The sequence below is a fragment of the Aythya marila genome (genome assembly GCF_965140915.1).
Source record: "Aythya marila genome assembly, chromosome: 18".
Taxonomy (NCBI): Eukaryota; Metazoa; Chordata; class Aves; order Anseriformes; family Anatidae; genus Aythya; species Aythya marila.
This window is the reverse complement of record NC_139059.1, coordinates 5,859,614-5,886,490: the sequence shown is the minus strand read 5'-3', so window position 1 is coordinate 5,886,490 and position 26,877 is coordinate 5,859,614. Positions and strand designations below refer to the sequence as shown.

Genomic DNA, 26,877 nt, shown 5'->3' with positions numbered 1-26,877 from the left:
ATGCGATGCTTTTACTTTCTTTTTTGTTCTTTCAGAGTATTTGTTTAAAATCTGAAACAAATTCAAACTAAAAGATTTTCCTCTGCCAAAGCTTTTTGTCCCAGCACTTGGAAACATTTGGGTATCTCTCTACAAGTTACTGGTGTCACAATAGCGATCTCAACTCCATGCAATGTATGGAGACTACAGTGAAACAGAATTAATATATTCAACATCCACAAGCTCTAGTAATCTCTTCATTATGGATCACTGATTGCAGGAATTTCATGTTACTCATTACAATGCAGACAAGCCTGCATAGCTGTGGATTAAATTACCGGCTCACATGCACTTCAGAAGTATGTACCTCGTATGATATTTCACATCACACTGGGTTATTTCAGGTTTTCAACCAATTGTTAACTGAAGTACCTATTTGTTGGAAAAAGAACACATTGTTTCAAAGGGACAATGCTCCATGAAAGCTAATATTAATTATAGTATTGATACTATTGAGAAATCACTAAGGACCCTTTAAAATGAAAAAAAACAAAACAAAACAAAAAACAACACACACAACAAAAACCATAACACACACATTTGCTATGTACAAATATAGCAAATATACAAAACAAGAAATGCAGTACCTAAGTTCCTCTAATCTATACCAAGACAGAGATATCTCTCACATTTTCTCTCACATCTACAGTGCAAATACCAAAGAGTACCCCATTTAAAATCTCAGATGTAGCAGTGATCTCCAGCTCTCAAAACCATGTACTTGGATACCCCTGTATATCCGCTAATACTTTCCAAGAGCCAATTCTCTTAGCTCTTTCCTATTCTGCACTCAACAATAACTAGAGCTAGCTGTAGATCCAGTACCATGAAAACCTAGCATTACGTTCCAATGCAGACAATGCTACGACCTAAACTTCTGATTATTTCAATGCATTTCTCGAAGAGCTTTCCTCATCTGGTAATGATACCAGTCCATATGAGCTTAGTGCTGTATCTCTCATTGGTCATGTGGAACAAAATCAGATACTATCAATTATGCTGAAATCAACAGAGAACTGTGGAATTACATCAGCTGTGATCCTGCCCCAGAGGGTTTGTTAATGTTTCTACTAACATACAGAAGGGGAAAAAAATGGCAAACCTACCAATTGTTTGAAGGTTTAGTAACAAATGCTAACTATGGTTTTAGCTATAATCATAGGAATGTGGAAATGATGAAGTGGTGAGACACCCAGAAACGATCTCGTAGTTAAGAAGATAAATAGGAATCAAATGGAAGGGAAATCAACTGGAGATGGGTGAAGAGAGGAAAAAAAATAGAGAAAAAGCACATAGTAAGTGCCCAGAGTAAAGATGGAGAGAATATCTTAATACTGAGCACTAGCTGCCTTCTAACTACAAAACAAAGATAACCTTTTCAAAATTCACAGTTATTTTTTTGAGGCAAATAAGATTTGAAGAGGGAGAAAGTAATACAACCCAGTTTATGGATTAGTGGTCAAAGTTTACAGGGCTCACAGAGCCATTATCTCCAAGAAATTCTCCAGGCTCCTGTTTTGGTGAAATTGTTAGCTTTAGCCCTTGGTTTTAATGCTGTTTCAGATTCAGTATCCAAAAACAGGGGTGAACTTTTTCAACTCTCATGTCCTGTGTTACTCCTGTCAATTGAGCTGAAACTCGCATGGGTTGGCTCTTCTTTCTCTGGCAGCATGGTAAATGAAACTGAAATCTTTAAACCGAGGAGCACAGCCCAACCAGGCTTCGCCAAAATGTTCATTTCCAGTGAAAAGAAAATCTCCAGCTCCCTTCTTCACCTTGCACTGTAGCAGGGTTCGTATAGGGCCTCGCCATTCACCACTTGCTTCATCCTGCTGGAAAATTCTGTTTTTCTGTCTGTAGACTTTCTGGACGTTGACATCAACCTGTGACATGTGGTTCTCAGAATCGTGGGAAACATTTCGGATAGATCCTTTCACCACTAAATGTGAAGAAGACAGGAGTTGGTTATGGAGCAGCAGGTAAGTAGCTCATGCATAAGGAGCTCACTGAATAAAATAATTGGAGAAATAAATCTGTTGCATGGCTCGCACTGCAACCACCTACAGGCAGACACATTTCTGAGCATACATTGCTTCCTGTACAAAGGACGGTCCAAAGCCCGACACAAACAGTGCTATGTGCTTGTAAGCATGCTTTATAACTGCTCAAATCGACTATGCTTGCCAAGAAACGTATAACTTGTTTGATAATGCAAATCAGCAGTAAAGAATAAAAAGCACAGGAAAAGAGGTCAGCTCAGGGATTCGGTTTATGTTCCAAGTCAAAGACTGTCACAGACTAACTCCTTCCTGTCTCCACAGGACTCTCAGTTTTCTTCTTTGACAGCAGTAAAATAAATTGATTTAAGAAGAATTAGAATATGACTCGATTGGGAAAAATAAGAGCTTGTTAAACACTTTTCATTTAAATGTTCGAGGTTTCTTCCCTCAAAAGAAAACATTATCCATCCAGAAAAAGATACTTTCAAAGTCAATGAACAGCATGCAGAACTCTTCAAGTGACTTTATTTGAATCCCTATTTAAAATCATATAGATTCATGTACCTCTTTCTCCCAAAACAATCCCATTTGGGCTTTGGGCAACTGAGGGGTTGTCAATGAAACTGGAACTTTGCCATACTTCTGCCACAAAACTCTTTCATTCAGGTACAGAGAACTCGACAACAGATGAAACAGAAAGAACGTATTTCTGAAATTTCCAAGACCTTCCTATCTAACTCAATTTCCAAGGAATCCAGGATTTTGTGTAACAGATGTCTCTGCTCTCCATCTCTCTCTCTGTGTAATAATTTTTAATCAGATGCATCCAGGTCTATTGACAAGCTATAATGCACTTGTTCCTGGTGCTCCAAGTTGCTCCTGCACTGCTCAGGGCCTAGTGACAGAAGACCTCCATCCTGAGATTAACTATAAAGCCCCTATTCACTCCCAGTGTCATTTACACTTTCATTAGCAGCTATTTTCTCTAATCAAAAAAGTTGATGATAGCGATTTGTGAGCTCAGGGCAAGGAAGTCAGGCCATAAATAGAGTCAGTTCAAAGGGCTATTTCTTCTGGTCTGTTGCTGCTCTAAGTGTAAATGCACCCCATTGTGCTCTGGGCCTCCACATCTGTCAGTCTCTGGTTTTTCAGGCAGTACAGGGGAGAGTGCCTTGCATGGGAACTGATAACTTCATCAAGTAGAAACAATGGGACAGATTGCATCAATTAATTTAGATGAAGAAACATTACCAGCTAAGGAGCACTATTTAAGGGAAGTATGCTCTGTGCTCTGGTTTTGTGTTAGCACAATGATGTTGGGGTGTGAGAAAATTATCTGTAGTGTTTGAAGCACAGCAATCTCTAGGAAGAAGTAGGAAAGCAGTTGTTTCGTGTTTTCTTTTAAACACTGAAAAGAAATACAGCTAGGGACTATATTTACACCTGTTCATAGGCACATTTACAGCAATACAACTGTGGCCATGTGGAGATACAGCTCTACAGCTTCATCTTTCGGACTTCTGTCTCTAAGAGGCACAAATTTTAATGTGTAAAATTATGGGAATAAAACAAATAGCAATCCACAGGGAAAAAAAAAAAAGAAAAAAGATAGCGATATTGCAATTGAAGTAAAGAAAATAGGAAGAGTTTTTAATGTACCACCAAATCAGCATTTTAACTGCTTTGTTTTCTCATCAAGCCTGAAACTGAAACAGTATGTCACTGAAGGAAGTTGAAATCACCTGAAATCCTTAGCTAAACTACAAACAACTCACTACTTTTGTAGAAAGAGAACTAGGAAGTGTGCAAATTGTGAGGAAAAAGAAAGGACATATTCATCATCTGGGAAAAAATAGATTAAGGGAATAAAAAGGAATGTAAATAGGATGCATAATTTGTGCATATGTGTGTTATCTACAGGCATGTGACTTTGTTATATGTGAGAGTCAGCAGTACACTTGTGAGAATTACTTTTAGCTCAGTTTTAGATCACAACCTTTCTGCCTGCAGGAAATGAGGACCTTGAAAGGAAGCTTCTCCCTTTCAGGTTTCATTCCCCTCCCCCAGTTCAAGTTGTTTTTCACAAAGATATTTTCCTTCTCAGATCAGAGTGCATAGTCATGTCATTACTTTAAGAAATCAATCTAATAAATCCAAATAATCAATATATATTTATAAAGTCAGAATGACTTCTCTTTAGTCAGCTTACCAAAATCACTGCTGCAAATAGCCATAAGAAGTTCCACATTGTCACAAGGACGGCACATAGCTTTAAAAAAAAAAAAAAAAGCCAGTCAGTTACAATACAATACTATGCCTCATTTCTAAAGGGGTTGACATTGACACGTGAGAGGAAATAGGGCAGAGGTACTAGTTTAAAGAGCATTATGATCAGACAAAACAAAATTCTTGTTACGCAAACACAACCAAAACAATGAAATAAGCACAGAGGATTTCTAATAGTCATTGAGTGACAACGTGGCCTGACAGCCTATAATCCCTTTAACAACTCATCAAACATGCAAAAGATATAGCAGAAAACATGAGCACCTGGCACATTGCTACCCTCCACCATTTTTGAAACAAGGAAAAAAAAATAGGCATCTATGCATGAACTGGGTCCTATGATGACTTCAAACAACACTTAGCTCCACAGTCAAGGAACACTCTGGTATCGCTTACTGAAACAACATTAGCAATCCAGCATGGATGTGGTTGAATTTTAGTTATCCATACACGCATTAGATATCCTGCTTGTTATTGAAAGCTCCTGTATCAAGTATTGAGCAGTCAGGCCAATAAGCACTCCCTAAAATAAGCGTGTTCCTCAAGTTAATGCCACAAAGCTCTAGCAAACAGCAAAACCATGCGAAGCAGTGGCCTGAACAGGTTAACAAAAGGGATATGACAGTCCAGAAGTGCTATGGTTGCTCTTTTATTTATTCTTCCCCTATTTTACAGGGCAGTTGCTTACTATTGTAACGTGGCTTGAACACTCCCCTTATTTATCTGCCCTTGGTTATCAGGTTTGACTTAGATATTATCTACTGGGGACAGTGAGAACACAATGGCAGCAGTACTTGGGTCCCAAGCTTTCAGAACCTGAATTGAAATGAGCCCTCTTCATACATAAATGGTGTGGGGGGGGGAGGGCACAGATGCACATAAATGTTATTGAGTGCAAGATTTGTTTGTTTACGAAAAGGAACAAGAAAGAAAGGTAAATGAAATTTCAAGCAACTTAGGTGTTTTTAAAAGACTGAATTTTCAGTGACCATCTTGGAGAGACCTTAGGTTCTTAATGAATTTAAACCTCTCCTAAATATGGTATTTCGACTCCTAAACCACACAGATGCTCTTTGTGACAGTACCTCCCAGGGGCTGGAGTCACCCTGATTGCTCTGCATATATCCACGGCCAAGCTAGCTGCTAAAGAAGGGACTGAGTTTCTCTTTATAATGCAGTATTTGCTCCTGTGCCTACCGGATGCCCCTGACAATGGAAATCTGAACACAAATAGCTGGTTATACTGCACCCCTGTAACACTGTCCATGAGCTGGCAGAAGGATTTCCCTTGCCATGACAAACCCCTTCATCCAAACCAGCTTCCATCACTAGATACAGGTGCTATCTTGGATCCACCCCAACAACGGAGCCCTAAAGCAGACCCTTCTCGTACCTTTGACCAGTGTCATCTTTTTGAAGTCAGGGCCAGCAGCACTCTGGTTGCCCAGCAGCTCATACTGGAAGCTGGCCGTCCGGCGGCTGATGTCCCTCTGCGGGCTGGCCTGCAGGAAGAGGGCCACTCGTTGTGGTGTGTGGGCGCTGAAGCAAGACACTTGGTGGGGTCGAGCCCCTCCTGCCTCGCTTACCACCAGATGCAGCTGCCCAGCACGTTCCACGTAGATGCTGGCACCCTGGAAGTCACTGGCTGGCTTGATGCAGACGGTGGTGTGCTTGGCACTGGACAGGTTGGGCTCCAGAACGACACGCAGGGCTCGCGCTGGGTACATCCATTCCAGGGAGCCCTCGGTGCAGCGCAGGTGGACTTGCTCCACTGCACGGGAGCGGGGCTCCCAGCTCAAACCACTGCCAAGACAACACCATCAGTCCATCACTAACGATATCCACAGCACAGGTGGAATATCCAGCAGTTACCGCCCAGAGGTAAGGGTGGTGTCTGTGCAGCTAATGCCCTCCAGCTGTGCCTTTCCTCCCCGGCCTCTGAGGACCTGCTGCAGGTGCAGCCCCAGTGCCACGGGACCGCTCGCACCTGGTGCTGCACCGGCTGCAGAAAGGAGCCTCAGCCCCCTATGCCCAACCACAGGTCCACACCTGGATATCTGCAGCATCCAGAAAAATATTAAATTCCCTCCGTGAAACAGCAGCAAAAGCTTGGTGTGCGGTAGGTCTTTCTAATCTCTCTGGAAAATCCCACCTGGGGGCAGGTGAGAGCATGGACTCGCAGTAGGAGCTGCACAACTCGTGGCGTTGTGTCTGAAAACCAGATTTAAAAGCCTACATTTAAAAGTTTTGTTTTTAATTTATTATTATTTTTTAATGCTGCTGGCAAGAACTCATCAAGAAAAATGGTTTTATCGGAAGCAGGCTGAGCACCAAGCCGGTGCAATTTCGCTGCCTTCAGGAGAGTTACTTCTGGCTGTACCGCCCTCAAAAACCCCACCAAGCTCCAGCAGCAGCCCTGACCGAAGGGCACCGACCACGCCAGGCGCTGTCCCCTCGGTGAGGGCTCCGCCAAGCATCCTCCTGCCGAAACGCCGGCGCTGAACCCTCTGGCGGGGCAGAGCCGAGGCTCGCAGCTGACTCTCGCCACACGGGGCCGGGGCCGTTCCCGCCGCTGCCCCCCCGGCCCGGCCCTGAGGCGAATGGCGGCGCCCTGAGGCGAACCCCGGGGCCGCGGGCTCCAACCTGCCCCTGCCCCTACCTGCCCCTGCCCCTCTCCTACCTGCCCCTCCAGCTGCAGTAGTCGGCGGCACCCGGCTGCTGCCCGCCGGCCGCCAGCAGCACCAGCAGCAGGGCCGGGAGGAGGCCCCGCTCCGCCTCCATGGCAGCCCGGCCGGCACCCCCGGCGGACAGACGGCGCGGCCGGGCCGGGCAGGGCTCTAGGGGCGGCCGGGGGGCGACAAGGGGGGGGTCCCGGGGCCCCGCCACCGCCCCCGGCCCCGCCGCGAGCACCCCCGAGCGGCCGCAGCGCCCCGTGCGGGACTGGCGGCGGTGCAACAAGGGCAGATTTGTCTTGCAAGTATCTTAACGCCATCAATAACAGCTTCTGAGCGCATTCCAGGAACAAACACAAGTCGTGTCACTGTAATCAAAGCAAACAGTGAATGATTGATGGAGATTCAAGAGTTTAACTCCTGCTTTCATTATTACCTTTCAGGGCTCCGCGCACAAGAAAGGGTGAGGGCCTGTGATTATCATACCAAAAGGCAGGCCGGGCCTGCCAGTAATTAGATTTCTATATGCATTGCACTTTCCATATTTTCAGTGAACGACATCGGGAGCTGCTCTTTTGCAGGTCTGAGAGACCGAGGCTCTTTTCTGCGGCTCTTCAGCGTGGAATCGGGATTTTGCAGCAGGGCCTCGACAATGGGCCCCAGCACTGCTGGGTGGCACAGGCGAAGATCCGCGCAGCATTGTCACCAGGGCTCCATGGCCATCTGTTACCTTGTGGTGAGCAGCACGCTCTCACATTGCCCCCAGCCGCTCCAGGAAACAGAAGCAGAGTTTGTGCTGTCACAGCTCTGCACTTATGGCTTTTCCTTAACAGGAAGACATAGATATCCTGAAAAAAGTTTTAGCCCTCAAGTGCTGAAAGCTAGACTACTTGAACGTTGTTTGGACCCCAACACAACCACTTTACTTTTCATTATCAAGTATTTTACAGTTTTATTTTTATTTATCACAGAGCAGATAATCTCAGCTTTGACTTGCACTTCTCTAACACCCCACAGTTCCCCACACCTACCTGTGGTGTGACTCGTTACACTTCAGGCAAAACTGGCTCAATCTGGTGCTGTGCACAGTTCACTCCAGCAGTTCTAAAAACATTTAAAAATGCATTAAACCTAGATCTTGTATTAACATTAGTGTCAGTGATCCTCAGTGCTCTGTGAAACTATTGTCTTACTACATAAGAGAAAAACCTGCTATCTATGCTTTGACCCAATCCTGAATGGGAAACAACACACAAATAGTCTTTAAAAGGTTTGATTGTGGCATAATCTAGGAGCTAAGAGGCCAGAGCCCATTCTCTCTTTTGTGCAAATTAGATCAGGGAACAGAGGAGAGGATTTGGGGAACAGAACTGACACCATGATAAAGAGCCCCCCCCAGGAGGATTTGTTCACTTCCAAAGGCTCAAACTAACCCATCTGCTGCCATCAGGAAAAAGCATTGAGCCACTTGATCTCTGAACTTCTTCCAGCAGCAGTTTTCCCTTTCTGTGGAAAGCACTGCATGTGTTTTTGCTGACTTGTGTTCAGCATCCCTCCTGCTCCAGTTTATGTTAATACCACGTAACACCAAAACATCTGCAGTTAAAACCCTTATCTGTAAAGAGCAATTTCTAAATAATACAGTTGTACCTATCTTCCCCTTTGGCTAAATAAAAAGCACACACTGTTCTAATAACCCTAATAACTAACAACAAAGGCAAGATAGAACAACTGAGACATTTCATTTCACTACTAAAGTCTGTGTTTTTTAAATTATTTTAAATGGTTTTTAAATGACAAAGTATCTATTATAAAGCCATACAAACTCAACTTTTCCCCTCAGGTAAATACCTCCACACAGTACAAAACCCGTCTCCTTCAACCCTGTTGTAACCCATTTGAAAAAAAGCTACAGAACCTTTTAAGTGATAAAATTAATTGTTTTGTAAGACTCAAGCAGGAAACTGCTAGCCATTATAAAAACTTGTGAATGCTTACCCAGGAAGGATGCCCCATATACACATGTAATAGTTTATTAAAAAGATGTAGCACGCATGCTATGTAAGAAGCTGCTGATCCAGCTCTGCAGCCCAGCACATTGCCTCAGACAGAATGAATTTTAATGCTTTGGGCCATTTATGTGCTGAATGTTTCAGTTTATTACCTGTAATGAGGAGGCTTGCTGAACAAGCATAAAGGGAAAGGTAGAAACTGAAGGAAGCTTATCGTACTCCAGCCCCCTAAAGCCAGGCAGCAATCTTCATCACTAGGTTGTTATGGATTCAAAAACTCGCATTTGCTTCTGTGCATAGTGAGGAACAGGAAAAACTGAGTTTAAATATTTTAATCCACACACTTTAGTCTACAGAGAAATACAGTACAAATAGCAAGACAACAAAAAGATGCATTAGGAAATCTAGTAACAGAGTCAGTACTGTGAAAAATCTATAGTTGCAAACTTCTATGAAGAATACAGAGTAGATGTTTCTCAAAAGAGCCTTCTGGGAGCTTAAGTCACAAGAAATAGGCCACAATACTATTGACTAAACACAAACGTTTTCTTCAGTTTCACTTGTGTTAAGGTGGAGTGCTGGCACAGAACCTGATGGAGCCTATAGACAAAGCTTGGCCCAACTACTCAAATAATACATATCACCTACATGTAATAATTTGAGTAAACCTGTCACATTTCACATGTCAATGCTAGTATCACCTGCTTCAGTAATAAGGGATTAAGCCAGTAAGAGCACAAACAAAGCAGAGTTTTATGCAAAGTTCTAGAATCATACTTGTTGTGTCTACACAGCAAATAAGACATTTCCAAGCCTTTGCAAGTAGGAGTTGTACATGAATACCTCCTTATCCTCCCATTTCTACCTTCCTTCTTTTAACCAAAGAAAAAAAAATTGTATTTGAAAGCAGCGTGATGTAAAGAAAAAATGTAACAACTTTTGTCTTTAGAAGTTTGCATTGGAGGTTCAATATTATGCTGCCTGGCTATTTCTTTGCAAGCAAGATCTCATGTACGTTACTGCTACGAGCATTCAGCTTTGCTCTAAGATTTTGTTTTCTGAGAAGAGAGGTGGGAAAGGTGCAAATGGCTTTTGCTGAGGTTGGACACTAAGTAATACATGTGTGTTAAACTGCACCATAGGGAAACAACTGTTCTGTCAAGTGCAATGATCATTCCTGCGTTAGGGCTCTGCAGCAGGGAGAAAACAAACAAAAAAAACAAAACACATGAAAACAAAACACTAAATGCCAAATGTAATCTTGGTTGAAAAAAATGATAAAAATTCTACCTTTTCATCTATTATTTGCATTTCAAGTTCATTTTTTCCCCTTTAGTGCAATTTCAGAATACACATAAACACATTCAATGCAAATTCCAAGTCACAGCATCACAGTATTTCCAAGCTAAATAATAACTTTTTTTTTTTTTTTAAATTTTAACATGCTGGTATTTTCATTTAAGTAGTTATTAATTTAAAGTTACAGCTCTTAAGAGTCACATTTTTACAGTATTCTAATCACTAATTACTAAATAGAAATAACTAGTATACATATTGAAGTTACAAGCTACAAAAATAAAAATCCGTTCTGTTTAACTATAAAAATCCTATAAAGAGAAGATGGCTGGAGGTACTCGAAGGATTACAATAGTTGGTAGCAGACAAAATGGCTTTTGAGGGATGTAAACTTTGAAGACACAGAATGCAATAAACTCACAACATTAGTTCCCACTTACTCTTAAGAAAAAAGTGATTTATGTTGAAATCTGCAAACAAGTTTCAAATAAACAAATGAAATACATACAACAATAGGAGTATACAGCACAGTAAACAAGGTAGCATTAATGAAAAACAAAGTAAAATTTTGAATACATTCATACTTTCAAACAGTAAAGACCAGAGCCTCAGCGAAAGCAAGTCAGCATAACATCACTAGGTTTAGTTGAGGCATGTGGCTTTACTCCAGCCTAAAGTCTCTCCCTGAGATGCCCAAAACCTGAACTGGGTATTCAGCATTCTTAGTGAGATATTTTGATCTGCCATGCTTTTAGAACTGCAGCCTAAACAATACTGAAATACTGAATGTGTAAATTCACTCAATCTATCTAATTGCTAAATGAAAATGTGGTCTCATTTCATTCCCGTGTTCAGGAAGCAGCTACAGTTTCTCAGAAAAGAAGTCAGAACATTTTAAAACAAGTGTTTCACATTCATCAGGATCAGTGATGCTACTAGCATTTTTAAATCTAAAAAGATATCCTAGTCTATTCTTAACCAAGAACAATCTTGTTTCTTTTAAAAAAAGAAAACTGCTAATACTAGATACGAAATACAGAACAAAAAAGGATTTTCAGTTAGAACACATGCAAAGATTCTTAAGTGTCCTACTCTTATGCGTATATTAACCAGTTAGGCTTCAGTGCTGCTCTACCAAATGTATTTGTTCCTACGTAAAAAAGAAGCATTGTAGCATTGATACTGTTATGCTGTTTACAGCTAATGTACAGTGCTTTTTTTTTTTTTTAAAACCAGTTAGATACAATAATATACACTAAAAAGCTGTGAGCATCAGTGCATGTAATGCAGATCCAGAAGAAATTGGCAGAACCTAAACCAGAAATTACTAATTCTGAGAACCTGTGTAGAAAGTGGAGATTCATCCCCAGCAGCTAAAAGCAAAAACTGTACTTTCAAAATAGGTCTGGAGGACAGGGAACACTACACCTGATGTGCCCATTCTAATATTCTCCAGGTGTCAGGTGTCAGTCTGAGTAAATTAGAAATTAAGTTGACTGGAAAGGGCAAAAAAGGTGAGTTACAAATATGCTGTATGAAACCATTCCAATTTGCGTTTCTGACAAACCAGCTGGCATAAAGTATAAAACAAACAGAAGAGAAGCTCACTATCCTGTTTCAGCAGAGCTTCTGACACTGTCCCAACTGATGTTTTTAGCTAATACAAACTAAAAACGAGAAGTTAAAATGACTGAGGGGAAAAAAGTACTTACTGAATAGTTGCAAATTCTGTCAAGACAAGATGTACCAGGGAACAAACTCCCAATCTGAATCAGCTGAAATTATATATATATTTTTTTTAAACTTTTGATATAAACATCGCTCTAAGATGACAATTTTCTCCAAGCGTGTTCAAACATGGTAGCATTTTCTTGTGCAACCAGGAGAAACTCAAGCCTGTATTCCAAGAACAGTACTTAAAGCTTCTAACTGTAGTAAACAGTGTTCCAAGTTACTCAGTGCCTAAGAAAAGCAAGACCTGAAAACACAAAACTATGAATGGGCAACAGAAAACTGAACATACACAGTTATCACATGCATAAGTTAAGCTATACCATCTTTACATTAGGAAAACAAAATGCAATTCATAACAGAGCTGACAAAAATATTCAAGTTTGAGCATAAGTTGAAATTAATTTGAAACAAATCTCACAATTGCAGTAGAACGAAAACAAAGCTGAATGTGGTTGCCATCCACCTCAGCTGTTTTTAAAGACAAAGAATGCACCTTTGGACTTCAGACACCTTTTTAAATAGTCCATACAAGGATAAAGATACGAAAGGCAGGTGGTATTTGAAACAGTTTAACCTTGCTATGAATTGCTCAAAGTAGAGGATAAAAAAAAAAAAAGTAAAAACAAAGCCTATGACAAATCTCTATGCATATGAAAATGCACACACATACCCCCTCTCAATGAACACGTAAACAAACTAGGTTTGAGTAAGGCAGGAAGCTCACGCACAGAAAGACTCTCCAAATAAGTTAAAGTTTGCTGTTTGCATTTCACAGGATTGAGAACCTACAATAAAGGAAATTATCAGCATCTGACCAAACTTCTGTTAAGGTAGCCTATACTCCAGTAAAACTTAAAAATAGTTTTAGTGAATTTGCTTTTGAGTGCTTGACAATATATGTTATTATTCACTCTATACATTTTAAGCAAAGTTATACTGTATGAAGACTGCCAGAAGAAATTATTCATTATTTATCACTATTTTCCCCAATGTTAGTCAGTAAGAGGGCATGGGAGAATCTCTCCACGCAGGGCATGAGCTCCAGCTGCAGAGTACCCTCTTCTGGGTAAAGGACGTACTGCAGTATTTTCAGGTTTCCAATCTGTTTTCAGAAGAGCTATCTATACAGTTGCTATTTGTACTGGTGCTTTATGCACCTACAACATTAAAAAAACATGTAGCAGTTTTAAAGCCACAACACACATGACAACATTAAGCAACTACAGCTATATTATAAGTTAGAGATGTTCATTTACGTCAGCATTAGAATCTGGGAGCCTGTGTACTATGTTTGAGCTTTCTCAAGTTGGACTAATAACAACTTTAGGACAATTTGCAACATACTGGAAAGGAGGACACATGTAAATCAAAGGATGGTGTGTTGGACACAGCAAGACTTCCCAAAGACTTCCTAGCAGATTCTAGTGCTAACATCGTATGTTTAAAAAGACTTTTTTTTTGGTCATGCATATGACAATGATATAATTATAATAGAAGGATGACCACACATCTGCTTAGGAACCGGATACTTACAGAATATTCTCCATACCATAAATACAATTTTACAAGAGGCTTTCCATGCCTAAAAAGGCTACACATGCTGTCTACCATTTCCTGCATTCACCAAGAGTCAAACTTTTTCACTTCCACATGCAAGACGGGGATGATGATCTGTCCAATACAAACAAGACCATTTCTCGGGGGTTCTCCTTCAAAAGTGCTCAATTAGATACATTTGCATTTCCCAAAGAGTATTTCACACATTTAGGACAGGATTCATAACAACCTGCAGTAAGTGTGAGGATCTAGTCTGCACAAATATAGTACAATATCACTGGTACACATTCAGACAAAACAGATGTGGAAAAGTCAGCTCACCTACTGGAGGAAAAAAAAGGAAGCTTTCAAAGTCTTCACGTCACATATTTTTCAGGATGTTGGGAGTTTAAGAAGTGAACGTTTTGAACTGTTAAAGATTCTTAAGCTACAAAATAATTTGAATAATCATCTGATCAACTTTAGATAGCTCTTTAAACTGCATTCTGAATAGTTTAAATTAAGTATACAAAATACTGCCCTTCATAACACATACCCTGCTTTTCCAGAGACTTGTCAGTTGTTTGTAAACAATAGTTACATAGCACAGAACTTAAGTATTTTGGGGATGCTAATGTCTGTAAATTATCCAAATAAAAATAAATAACTAGCAAGACTTTTGAAGCTACAATACAAATTGAACCTCCATAACAACAGCAACAAAAGGTTAGGATACTGGGTTTATCTAACATTGCATGTTTTTGCATATTTTAAATACATTTTATATAGACTTAACAATAAATTTGTTCTCTGTATTTACATACTATAAAATAATTAAGATGAGGTGTGGGAGGCTAATGAATATGGAATTTACAAGTGGCTTCTGTTTTACAGTTCGTTACACTCTGGTCACGTATCCAGACAACTATAAATTCACTGGCAATCAGTAGTATTTTAAGATCTAGCACGTACACTTTCTAGAGTAAATACCATCAGTTTAAAAATGCTCTCCAAAGATGATTACAATTGAAGATTCTAAAAATACTAACATTTCCAAGGCTTAAATAAATTATTTTAAAATATAAATAGTTCCTTCACTGTTAATGCAAACTTTGTTTTACAGATTGCTGAAAAACAGTTTCATTTTACAAAACCTAGAAACACAGTCTACTTTACCCAATGGTTTCGCTTTCAGTTAGCATAAAAAAAAAAAAAAAAAAAGTGACTGGGGCAGTTTGACAAAAGCAGCAACATTCAAAGCTATGATCAATGCCCCTCAACTTCTCTTATGATCTTAGCTTATGCAATATACATTCAGCGTAAATTCTTTTCTTATTCAAGAATTCAACTGGACTTAACTGAATTATTAGTTACAAACTTCAAAATCTTAACTCACATGTCTCACCTGCTGCAGGCTTAAAATACCTCTAAGGGAAAACTAAAAAGGAAGCAGGTTTTTACTTCTGTTAGACATGAAGATGTTTTTACCTGAGAAGCTTGGAACCTGAGAAGCTTCAGATATGTCAAATTGACCGTTTACTTGTACTGGCGTGTGTGTTCTTAACCTTTACTACCAGTATAGGCCACTAACCTTTTCCTGGCCCAGTATTCATATGAGAAATGAAGATTCAGGCCGAATTATCTTTGACCCCCCTAAGAGCCAGTTAGAAAACAAATTTACCCTCCACACACATCAAATGATACACGTGAACAAAAGAACTTGCTAACCTCTGCAAACCTCTCTCTCAATCTCCACAATTCAAACTGAAACAGTTAACAGACTGACTTGCTATTGATTGTTTCCAGGTAACAAAGCGAGATCTTTAACAAGCCTCTTAAAAAAAAAAAAAGATTTGCCAGCTATCATTACTTCTTTAAAACAGTCTTTAAAACACAGCTAAAACAGACAGCTCCAAGTTTTCTTCCAAGAAGCCTCCTCTAGAACTGTAACATGTTGCTATTTACAAAAACTAGAATTAATCTCTTGCTGACTGAAGCAGTCAGTCACAGGATCATTCAGTGCAAGTCATGGTACAATTACTTTGATGTTGTATCTTGGGTACTCAGGAATACTCCATCTATGGCTTACAAAGCCACTGAAAAAGTCATTCGCTAACAGATCCTTTCCAGAAACCTTTGGTCCAAACCTACCTTTCCTTGCTAGCTGCCTTTCCAAGAGCCCCCACATCTCCACTCTCCCAGTCAAGCCTACTAGGTATGTACTGCACACACAGGTGCACAAAAAAGTTTGTCCTACTTCCAAGAAGAGATGGCAGACAGGACCAGCAGGCCGTTGACAGAAAAAAAAACAGCCCACATTTTACTTGGTCTGTTTTTCTGTTCTGGAAGCATTCCTGGAGAAAATAACAGGTGGAAGCAGGCTGAACTCCAACTGTTCCCCTTTTCAAGGGTATCAAAACTTATGCATACTATATTGTATATGTGCAGAAGATCTGATTCCACAACAAGGAAGGGCTTCTGTATCTGGTCCTTCCCTGACAGAGTAACTGGCTCCTCAGCTAGAAAGGCTGGGTACCACTATCAACCTAAAAGGCAAAGCAGTTGTGGTAATTCAGCTGTGAAAGTTTTCATGAATGTGAAAGCACGGCTTTTTCCTCGACCCTAGTTCATTTACAAGTATGAACCTTACAGCACAATTCTTGATCTAGGTTAAGTGTTCTCAGTGCTTTTAACGGGCTGAAGTTCTTCTTTGTATTACATTACATTCCACAACATCTATACCTCTTCATCTGTCTGTTCTCTCACGTGCTCTTGCTCAGACACACTGGAAGCGTCGTCATCTGTTTGCTCACCCGAGTGATACAACATCAGTGCATGTGTCTTATGAGTTATGGTAACAGTGCATGGCCCCTGAGCCCACGGCTCTCCATCCACCTGCATTGGCATCTTTGAACTCTTCAAGATCAGCTAGTATTAAACAGAAGAACACACAATCACAGCAGTTCAATGTAGCTCTGAAGATACCTTTTATAAATACAACGTATTGATGTTGCACAGTTCGAGACTAGCCAGGGAGAAACTTAATACATAATTAGTTGTACTCATAGGTTACCAACCACAGCAACAGAGGATTGCTAATTATAACATAATTAAATTTATTACGCAAAAGAAGCATCCTGCTCAACTGCAAACTGCAACTTTAGAACATAGAGCTGAGTGCTTGAAATTGTATGCTGCGTATTGAAAAAAAGATTAGGGAAACAGGTTTATAAATAGTACTTACCCTTACTGTATGTGCCTGCCCTAGACGAACAGGATTTGCTAGTTTCACCTGAATCTGGGCACAGTGGAAAGAACCGTGAACTCCAACAACCTCCAGAAGTCCATCATCATGTCTATGAATTAAGAAAGCAGACCTCTTAGTGATGTTCATGAACTCTGAAATGCCCATTCAAATATTAGTCTTTCCTCTGTTACTATAAAAAAGACAACTGTTAATCTACAAATGTTTGAACTATTTATTTCCTGGTGAATAAGTCACACTGAATAGAAAGCGCAGCTGTACAAAAGCAGGCCAAGTACAGAACAATACTCTGGTTGGTACACCCTACACAGTTACTGGCGATCACAGATATATTATTCTCCAAGACTCAAAGTGCATATTTAAGGCCTTTGGTGGATTTCCACTTCAGAAATTTGAAAATTTTTCTGTCTTGCTGTCTTTTTAGGCAGTTATTAATCTACAGGAAAATATTTTAATTGCCCCCACCTTTTTTTTTTTTTTTTTTTTTTTTTTTTTTTTTAAGATTTTGGTAAAGAACTTTGGCCAAATAATTTTAGAAATGCAGCCTCATAAGCATTTTCTAAAGAAGGAAGTCACAGGAGGGCAAGTCTCATGTGCCCACAATTCATCACTGCTGCAGCCAACTTACATCCATTTCAGACTATAAAAGAACATGTCTTAATACAAATTAAAATATAGAACAATAATAAGGCAACAAAAATTTGACTTCCATGATGTAAGTATCTTCTACTTTTTGAAGGCTATTTTCAATAGTCTTTTCAACCCTATTGCCTAATCAGGCCAGACATTTTGAGAAGGTCAAACCTGATGCATGGGATGCACTTAGCTCTTGTTAGTCTCTAACAAAAAGAATCCTGACTTTCAGACAAGACTTATTACATAAGCATAGCCTACTGGGGGGAATTGTTTACACTACAAGAACTGTTAAAAAAAAAAAAAAAAAAAAAAAGAGGTATTGCATACCTTGCCAAGGGATAAGGTTCATCACCCATTCCTTCCCAGAGCCTACAGCCACCTCCCCAGTATCCAATGTTCAGGACAATGATGCCTTCCAAATTGGGCAACTCAATTCTCTCACCATCCAACTCTAGCTTTAAAAAAAAAACAGAAGTTAATTACCATGAATGAAATTCAGTACTTCAACATAAGCTAATTATTCTCTTTGTCTAATAGGCCTCCACTTGAAGAAAAAAAACATCTGTGAGCAAAATTGGGCCTGTACAAATATAACATTTTCTTTCCATACTTAAAAAAAATGACTTCTGACTTCACAACCTGTAATCAGTTAGATAGATAGTTAAATAGAGAAAAGAAAAATGAACTGTCACTTATTTAAGTCTCTAGTCTACTACAGATTTCATCTCAGTATCTGTATTTGAACTCAGAGATCTGAGTCAAGACCAGAAAAGTTTTTAGTAATTTTCAGTAAGCTCGAAGGCATGAATTCCACAAATAAAGTTGCAGATAGCAAAGAAGCCTGGAACATCAAAAAAATTCCAGAGTCCAGAGCTATCCTCACACAAGTATCATGTAGATGTAAACTGCACAGTTTTTTTCCTTTCCTTTCACAAGATAAATTTCTCTACTTCCCCGACTGTCCAAAGAAAAAGCAAGTTAAAAAACTTACCTCAACTTTCTTGTTAAGATCTTTACATTCTTGTACTAAGCAGTCTTTGGTTCCATAAAAAAAATAAACAGCCTGCAAAACAAACAAAAGGAAAGGACAGAAAGGACTGTTAAAAGAGACAGTTAGTATGAAATCTATTTTAAATGCTCATGTATAGTTATGGTTCTTCAAAGCTTATCATCTAAAATACATATGTAACATTTGCACAAGGCAGCTGTGCAGAGAAATTATATCACTACAGTTCATTAATATCTGAAGACATTTTGTTTCAGAGTAATGCAGTCCCTGACAAAGAGTCCTAAGGGTTGAAAATCCAATAGAAATTAAGATGAAACTAAGATTTAATTGCAATAACTTCTGTCACACTATGCAGAAAAATAATCATGCTGAGTCTTTAAAAATAGCCTTAAGTTAAGTCAGCAACTACAAGGTGAAAGTGTCACTTTACCGAACATACCTTATTAATAATTCTGCTGGAAAACAGAGACGGAGTCTTCTCACGATGAGCATGGAAATTTAAAGCCATCAGAGCATCAGGTCCTACAGAAAAGTAGTTGTTCATTGTGAACACCTGTAAGAGAGAATTTCTATTTATGGCCTTCTGAAATATTATTAGGATTTAAAAGTCACTATGTTTAATGGGAAACAGGTAATCAGAAAATGATACAGATATTCCATAGAACCCATATTTATAATCACAAGCCATACCTTTGGTTTCCTTAGGTTATAGTATCCTTTGTTTGTTACCTGAACTTTCCACCTGAAAAACAACAGCCATTATTTAGATGCACGGCAGGCAAACTATTCTCACTTAGTATCAAAGTTGTAGTTAAGAATTTCAAAAGATTCAGATTTAGCTACACTACAAAAGAGTTGAGCACTTCAGAAAAACTAAATAAAGACTAATTTTGGACCTTGGTTATTCTGCAGTTCCCTAATCCACTGTGTACTTTACATATACTGCTTTAGTGGCGTAGCAGTAGACCTACAGTAATATTTGGCTAAATAGAATTTGTCTTTTCACTGTTACTTACCTGTCTAGTTTGATTCCATCTGCCTCCATGACATTTCGTAAGATTTGTTCTACAGGGACTTCTCCAGCATAACCTGCACCCCAGCCCAGTGTATTAGACAGGTCATTACCTGTTCCCAGAGGTAAAATAGCAACTTGTGGAATAAAGCGTTCTTGCCCCTAGGATACAGAAACACTACATATTAGCTCTATTTTTAGCATCATTTTCTACCTTCTAAAACCAAATGTTCAAGTCTGATAAACAATCTTCAGATCAGCTTGTTACATAGTGCAGTACAGCTGGCAGTATTAGTAGAGCAGATGGCCCATTTAAGTACTTATGGTAGTGATAATGTACAGAAAGGAAATGTGAAGCCATTGTGAGGAGAAAAATTAAAAAAAAAAAAAAGAAAAAAGGAAACAATGCATTACTGATACTCAACAGAGCATCCCCTCAGAAGAACGAAGCTTTGGAACTAAAAGCAGAAGCCTGAACTTCTCATCTGATTTCCTAATTTTCTACTTGTTGCAACCATGGGTATGGGTAAGTTAATAACAGTATTATTGCATATATCTCTGGGAAAGTGCTCTGCAATGAATGCTAAGAGACAAAAAGAACACACACGACTGTGGACCATAATGAGCAACAAAAAGGCTTTTAGAAGACTGATGTTAGTTCTAAAAAAACTGATGCATGTAATACTAGAGCATTTCAACTGTGGACAGAAATTCACGCACCCAAAGTAAAGTCAGTATCTAAGTTTCTGAATTGCAATATACACACACAAATTTATCTGTCATGAACAGATTGAGCAGATGATAATTACCTCTGCAGATCACACAGCAAATATCAGAAACAAACATTCAAAACAGCCACTTTAGCAAAGATCTTTGCCCTCTTTACCAGAGAAGCATGAACAATTGTTTCAGACATACTATAACCTTTGACATTCAGCTGTGAAAAATACTTGGAAAATGTAGCATTATGGTTACTACTTTTCAACAGGAGGTTTCTGCCAGGCAACCTGGATTTGAGAGTCAAGATAAACGAAGGGAGCACAATCTACTGCTCATAATCTTAACGGTATCTATGTAACTCCAATGCCTCAGTTGAATATCTGTGTTCTTTGCTACCAGGTTTCATCAACTATATTGGCTCTGGGGACAATATATCAAGTGTCCAAAACCAAATAACCACATACCCATATTAGTTAAGCTTTATAGTTCTACTTTGTTCTATTTCTACTTTATCGGTACATAAAAAGTCTCAAAGAAGCTCAATTTGATTGTGCATGGAGTTGTAATAATGGCCTTCAACAACAACATTTCATGCATTAACATGAAAGCAGCATCAAGAAAATAAAGCTACTAAAAACGCTGCAATTGATTCACAGCCAAAACAGACAAAAAAAGAGATATTGATAAAGGAAGACATTCTTTTATCACTAGAGAAAAAGATTACTAGGTAAAGTACAAGAGCCCTGGTAGTTATTCTTTACTTTCAATCTTCTCATGGGTTCTTAGCAGTACTCTGTAAATTGGATTATCTTCCCTTTCAAATCAACACCAAGCATACAGCATATTTTTTCTATTTGCTGTTAATGGATGAGTGCAGACTGATAGGTTCTTCAGAATACACCATAAGTAGTAAAAGCACATTACAGCCCTCATTTATGCACTGGCAATATAACCACTGTAGCTGGCAAAAATTACGAGGTTATTATAAAAGTGCTTTGGGATAAATAAACAGCAAGTCAGCATTACTAATAATGGCTACTGATAGCAAAATAAATCTGTTTAGACAAAGAGGAAAGAACAATGTATAAAATACTCTGCATCTGTTCTTTTCTTGTTCTACAGAAAAGAACAAATTTAAATACATTTTTAATTCTAAAGCTTTTATATATTTTTCTGAGCTACATGAAAAGATGCATTATTACAAGCTGTTTTTGCCCTGATAAGCAATTCTGCAAATATTTTTCTGTATGCTTATTCAGGAAGATGAAAAAGATAAATGCAGGTAAAAGATTAAAATGTAATAATTCAGCAGCTCCAAAACTCATTTCTCCAGCTCCAAAACTCATAACATATCCTTTCATTTAAAACACAATACCTTTATCTTCATCTCATCAATTGCATCCAGGACCCAGCCTACTGTACCATCCCCACCACAGACAAGAACCCTGACAGCATTGCAAGGCAGCAAGGTACAAAGTTGGAGTGCTTTAGCAGGCGTAGTTTTGCTTAGATCAAAAACCTAGAATAAAGGAAAATAGAGAGTCTCATAGGTTCACGAAACATGAGTCATGATTTGCCTCGTAGATAAACAACTTCAAGATGTTTATTCTAATGTAAAACAAACATTCTCTATTTATAATATTACATAAGCAATTAAGCTGTTTTGATTTTTATGAGCAGGATGTGACCTGAAGTCACAAAATAGCTTCAGCTGCTTCACTAGGAATAAAAGCCATTGATAAATCAAGCTGACCAAGTCCTAAGAAAAGTCTGTATCTAGTAACATTTTCATGAGTTTTGTTAAGATGAAAGGCTTCAGATAAAAGTTACTTTAAAATATTCAGGATACGAAGAGGTTTATTTTATAAAGCCTTACTGGGATGTATTTAAAACAAATGTGTAGTGTTTTCTGTTAGTCTGTATTCTAAGATTCAGTTTTAAACTTCAAAGGGAGAATATTAAGGTACAGCCAGGAAATCCAAGGAACAACTAATTGCCTTAACGTCAACATCCTGTGCCATCTCAAGTGGACTTAAAAGGGAACAACAGCACAAAACAGCAATTGTAAACACCAATATTTTCACAAGTAAAGTGAGGATTTAAACACATGTTCCAAATTAAGATTTAAATATTGCAATTTCTAAAAAAAGTATATTGTTAATAAGTACGTGACTATCAAAGCAGAATTACTACGTGTATTACTATAAATAGAAGACTGCACAACTATTAAAAGAACCAGAAAAAAAAACATGGAAGTGGGGGAACCTCTGAATTTTTATTCTGCACACAACCTTATTCTTTCTAAAACAACAAACTGCATGAATTTGTTTCCTTTACTGACCTTCTAGAAGATCCTACTACCATTATTGAAGCAAAGGGATGCTGATTCTAACTTAAACTGTTATTTAGTTATAGTGGTTTTTCAATGTAATTACCTGAACAGGGTTCAGCAGAATTTTAAATTCTCCCAGTAAAATCTCACCCATGTTGTTTCCACTACGAGTATTAGCCAGTACGATTACCGGGATCCAGTGTTTTCTGCCATAAGGTACTATCTGCAAAAAGATGACGATAAGTCACATAAACACTGCATGTTTGAAAATGTCTAAAGTCTTGCTTCATAATCAGTTCCCTCCAAATGCTGAAATGAGGAAGTTACCAATTAGTCTGATGTAGTCAAAACAAACAGATATTTTCAACACAAAGGCTGAAGATTTGTTCTACAGTGCTTAGGAGAACAAATGCTACGGTGTTATAAACTCATTTTTTGTTATGTAAAAAAAAAAAACACACAACAAACCAAAACAAAACTTCCTACATCTTTATCAAGTTTTCCAGTTTCATTAAAAAACAGAAGCAGAAGCCAGACAATACATTTTAAAAACAAGAAGCAGAAGGCAATTACCTTTTCATAATCGGTTCTTTTGTCTTTACGTAGCTGGTTGACTGTGGACAAGTAGTATGGTGGAATAATTAAGTCTTTGAATTCTCCAAATGTACATTCCTCAATCTTTAAACAATCCAGCATGCAGTCATCATGTACAGTGCACTGACACCATACACATCTGGAAAAAAAGAAAAAAACAACTGAAATCCTCAAACAAATGACACAAATTTTGCTTATGTATTTTAGAAAGAGAAACTAACTTCTAAGAATTACTTATGTTTACATGTACTGTTATAAGTGATATTTTAAGCACATTTTAGAGAAAAGCATGCATTCTCTGGAAGTTGAAGTGACTATGTATTGGCTACAGAAAATTACATAACTTGATCATGTCCTCAAAAGTCTAGAAAAACAGTTGAATTTGTTAAAATAAAGATACCAGTTTTAAATTAACTCTGATTTTTGGTGTTAAAAATAAGTGCTACAAATACCGTATTGCACTGTATGCAGCAGTTACACTGAAAGCTTGGATGAGAAACTGAACTCCTATCCATTCTTGGAAAGCACATACTAGAGTTCAGTTTAATAATTTCAAGTGTTACTAATACCATGAATTGACTTTGGCGATAAATTTCCCCAAAGTGATAATACCCGTAGGTCTGAAACCTAAAAGGTTACACGGTACTGAGCAAGGCTTATGGGATTTTGCTATGCAAAATTGCTCAGCTTTTTGACCTACTCTAAGAGCTGCCCTGGCAAACAGACCAGAACAAGAGGGAACACTGCAATACCTCCTGCCAGCCTCTGCAAAATGTTAATCTTCATTTGCTACATCCAAAGCCTTGGTTTAAGCAGCTGTGAAAGCTATTTTTGGAGTCCTTCTGCTTAATCCAGCACACAACTAGAGAAGCGATGATACTTGCCCTGTACTGTAGACAGTGATTATTGTCAGTTATTTTCTGCTTCTTTTCTCATTCTTCCTCCTTTTGCATTCAGAATCCTGTTTCTTTCCTGCTCTCATAGACATGCTCTCTCTTTCTCAAGGTTTTGTTTCTGACAATATGCTCACGTATAATGGAATTCGGCTAACTTACCATGCAATTTCCCAGTATCACATAAATGTGGAGCAAAAGCAGACACCCTTTAAGAATGCAGAGGTCACACTCTACACAGGATGTGCACCACGACCTCTATGTTCTAGCCTAACATGTCACTATGTGCCATGCCGACAACTTTACAAGCAGCCTTGCTAATGACAGTATGAGCCTTTCAATTTCCTAAAACTTTTTTATCATTCTTACTACAAACCGTAACAATGGATTATATTGCAGCAACTTTCATGAACTTCCTATTAGCTTCTTTTGAGCAGCCTTAAAAAGGTAAAAAAAAAAACAAAAACAAAAAGCACCAGTTATAGGAGGGTTGTTTGTTCTAGCTGCACTAAGCAGATGCCAGTTTTGCAGAGATGCATGCACATTTTGGCAATCTGAAATGCACACTATGCCACTGATATTGCTCAGGCTATTCACTGTACTAACGACATGCGTGTTAGAGCCTTTTTAGAACTGTCCCATAAAAACATAAGCTCTCTTAGACATTGCCTTTTAGAGGTAATTATACGCTAGCTAGCACATCATTATGGAGAAATGCAAGCAAGACAACAAGTAGACCAAAGATGCAATATCCTGCCCTTAACTTATGAGTCAGGTAACCCACAGGCACCCACTTTCATTTTAGGTTCTCTCAAATTGTTTTTGTGGCGATGTGTTCTAAAAAGACTGCAGTTAATTAAACATGGATGTAGCATCACACTTCCACATACAAAACCAAACTCCCTTGCAGTACCTGTAGTCGCAGAGCTTGGGCTGTGTGCCACACTGTTGTTTGCATACCACACAGTAGCTGCAGAGTGGGACATTGCCTCTGATCCAGTGATGCGGCATAGAGCTGCGGGCTCTACCATCGCTCCTCATCATAATTTCCTTGCAGAGAAAGTGCTGGTCAGCCTTCTTTAGGCATCCTTCACTGACACGCAGCCCACAGCAGTTGCAGAAAGCACCCTGGAGGATGTGCTGAGCACACACGCAGCAGTAGGAGGGCTGCCCAAAGAGATCAGTGTAGTGCCAGTCGTGTTTGCTCTTGCGAAAGATGTCACGTATCAGCACCTGCCGCCGGGACCGCTGGAAGCTGCACCACAGCGTGATCAGCACCGGCACGATGACGGAGCACAGAGTCCAAAACACCAAGCTCCAGTCCGCGACGACAGAGGACGAGGAGGAAGCACTGCTTCTGCCCTCCGTGCCCGCCATTCCTCGTCCAGCTCGGTCTTCCCAGCCTAACCCCTCAAGAAGACAGCCAGGCGAAGCCGGGAACGGCTGCCTGGGCCCAGCAGCCAACGAGCAGCTTCGTGAAACATCTTCTAACCCCTCCCTCAGCACCTCCGTGCCCTCAGGGCCGGCACCCAGCAGAGGGATGCCGCTGCTGGCCTCCTACCAGGGGCTCTGCCTCCGCCTAGCACAAGGCCGGCCACCCCCCGACCCCCTCCCGCCCCCAGCACGGAGCCCCCGGGGGCTGCGGCTCCTACGAGGGCCCCGCGCCTCCCCTCAGGCCCCTCGGCAGGGGAGGCCCAGCCCCGGGCCGCCCCCCCTCAGACCGAGACCATGCGCTGGGGGCCTCCGCCGCCGCCCTCCGACCTCCCTCGCCCCGTGCCCGCTTCCCGCGGCTGCTGGCGGCCGCTGCTGGCGGCGGCGGCTCCTCGGGGCCGGGGCCGGGGCCACACGGGGCCGAGGGGCTCCGCTCCGTGCCGGCGGCCGCCGGGGATGCGCGGGGTGCAGGAAGCGGAAGCGGCGGTTACCAGGCAACGGGCGCCGCCCGGAAGTGGGGCCTGGCCGCCACCGGCTTTGTCGCGACTGTCGCGACTTGTAGAAAGGGGCGGGGCTTGTCGCAAGCGGTCCCCCCCCGACGCTGGTTCGCCCTTCGCTGAGTTTTATCCCTTTGTTCGCAGTGTTTGTCCCTTCGCTGCCCCATCCGTAGCGGCTCTTTGCTCATAAATTCTTTCACGTGGTGCTGGGAAGCTTTCCCTGGAGCAGTTCTAAAAATAAAGCAATGGTTGCTATTAATAGAAACTACAAGTTTTTTTCAGCTATGACAACAAAATACTTCACAGTTACTTAAATCCATACAGTACACATCACATCTCTTGGATTTTAGGTTATCAGTACCTTAAAACATGCTGGAAATGCACGCACCGCACAGTTGGACAATCCTTATGTTGACATTAACACGAGTTCCGTGACACGATGGGATACAGAACCCAGGAATTGCCCATTGTTTCTTTCAAGGCCCAACTACTGAGCTGCTCTGCTTTGTTTTCGTCACCTAATTCGACTCTGGTCCAGTCCTCACACCTGTGGCACCCCACGTTAGCTCACGGCTCACAAGCTGATACAAACACCCCGGTACCAATGTCAGCAGCTGAACTTAGCCAGCCCAGTGAGCTGAGGAGAGGTCTCTGGTGTTCATTGGAGCCCCTGGTGTTCACCACAGCTGAGCTCACCCTGCTGGTTTCTGGTCCAGCAGCACTGACAGCACCTCAATCTGACCCGCCTGTCTGATTTCCTGAAACTTTCTGTTTCTTAGTATTGTTGCAACCCACAGCTTTCACCCAGGTTTCGCTGAAACTGACTGGTTTGCTCAGAAGCCTGTGAACACAGAAAATGCTGCACAGACACAACTGCTTGAACACTGCTTCTCCAAGGAAAGAAAAAAGGCAG

General features: G+C 40.2%; 2 protein-coding genes across 5 annotated transcripts; both read right to left on the bottom strand.

Annotated features, from left to right (window-relative positions):
* Nucleotides 1–15: 15 nt before the first annotated feature.
* On the bottom strand, nucleotides 16–9,213 carry LOC309885256 (meteorin-like protein). Of its 3 annotated transcripts, none has more exons than XM_082775005.1 (5): nucleotides 9,162–9,213; nucleotides 7,006–8,101; nucleotides 5,719–6,128; nucleotides 4,249–4,308; nucleotides 16–1,978 (listed from the first exon to the last, which is right to left on the bottom strand). In XM_082775005.1, exons 2-5 carry the CDS (start codon nucleotides 7,104–7,106, stop codon nucleotides 1,662–1,664), a joined length of 888 nt encoding a protein of 295 aa, XP_082631131.1. In that variant the 5' UTR covers nucleotides 7,107–8,101; nucleotides 9,162–9,213; the 3' UTR covers nucleotides 16–1,661. The 3 variants fall into 3 exon arrangements, with proteins under 3 accessions (XP_082631131.1, XP_082631132.1, XP_082631133.1); XM_082775006.1 differs by lacking the exon at nucleotides 9,162–9,213 and having other exon boundaries at nucleotides 5,719–5,827; nucleotides 5,912–6,128; nucleotides 7,006–8,853; XM_082775007.1 differs by lacking the exons at nucleotides 7,006–8,101; nucleotides 9,162–9,213 and adding an exon at nucleotides 6,375–6,668.
* DGKE (diacylglycerol kinase epsilon) lies at nucleotides 8,847–25,613 on the bottom strand. 2 transcript variants are annotated; one of them, XR_014318768.1, is made up of 12 exons: nucleotides 24,950–25,613; nucleotides 23,123–23,282; nucleotides 22,653–22,772; nucleotides 21,593–21,736; nucleotides 19,502–19,659; nucleotides 19,176–19,227; nucleotides 18,925–19,038; nucleotides 18,468–18,539; nucleotides 17,804–17,931; nucleotides 16,820–16,931; nucleotides 12,018–16,503; nucleotides 8,847–9,299 (listed from the first exon to the last, which is right to left on the bottom strand). XR_014318768.1 is itself a non-coding variant. In XM_082775002.1 (11 exons), the coding sequence occupies exons 1-11, from the start codon at nucleotides 25,411–25,413 to the stop codon at nucleotides 16,312–16,314; spliced, it is 1,716 nt and encodes a 571-aa protein (XP_082631128.1). In that variant the 5' UTR covers nucleotides 25,414–25,613; the 3' UTR covers nucleotides 9,326–16,311. The 2 variants fall into 2 exon arrangements, 1 of the variants encoding a protein (XP_082631128.1); XM_082775002.1 differs by lacking the exon at nucleotides 8,847–9,299 and having other exon boundaries at nucleotides 9,326–16,503.
* Between the last annotated feature and the right edge of the window lie 1,264 nt (nucleotides 25,614–26,877).

Coding starts and splice junctions, on each gene's coding strand:
- LOC309885256 (XM_082775005.1), bottom strand. CDS start 7,106: ATGGAGGCGGAGCGGGGCCTCCTCCCGGCCCTGCTGCTGGTGCTGCTG. Junction 6,129..7,005: donor TACTGCAGCTGGAGGGGCAG/GTAGGAGAGGGG, acceptor TTGTCTTGGCAG/TGGTTTGAGCTGGGAGCCCC. Junction 4,309..5,718: donor AAAGATGACACTGGTCAAAG/GTACGAGAAGGG, acceptor TTTTTTTTAAAG/CTATGTGCCGTCCTTGTGAC.
- DGKE (XM_082775002.1), bottom strand. CDS start 25,413: ATGGCGGGCACGGAGGGCAGAAGCAGTGCTTCCTCCTCGTCCTCTGTC. Junction 23,283..24,949: donor CCCAAGCTCTGCGACTACAG/GTACTGCAAGGG, acceptor CTTTTTTTCCAG/ATGTGTATGGTGTCAGTGCA. Junction 19,228..19,501: donor GATGGAATCAAACTAGACAG/GTAAGTAACAGT, acceptor GTTGTTTTTCAG/GTGGAAAGTTCAGGTAACAA.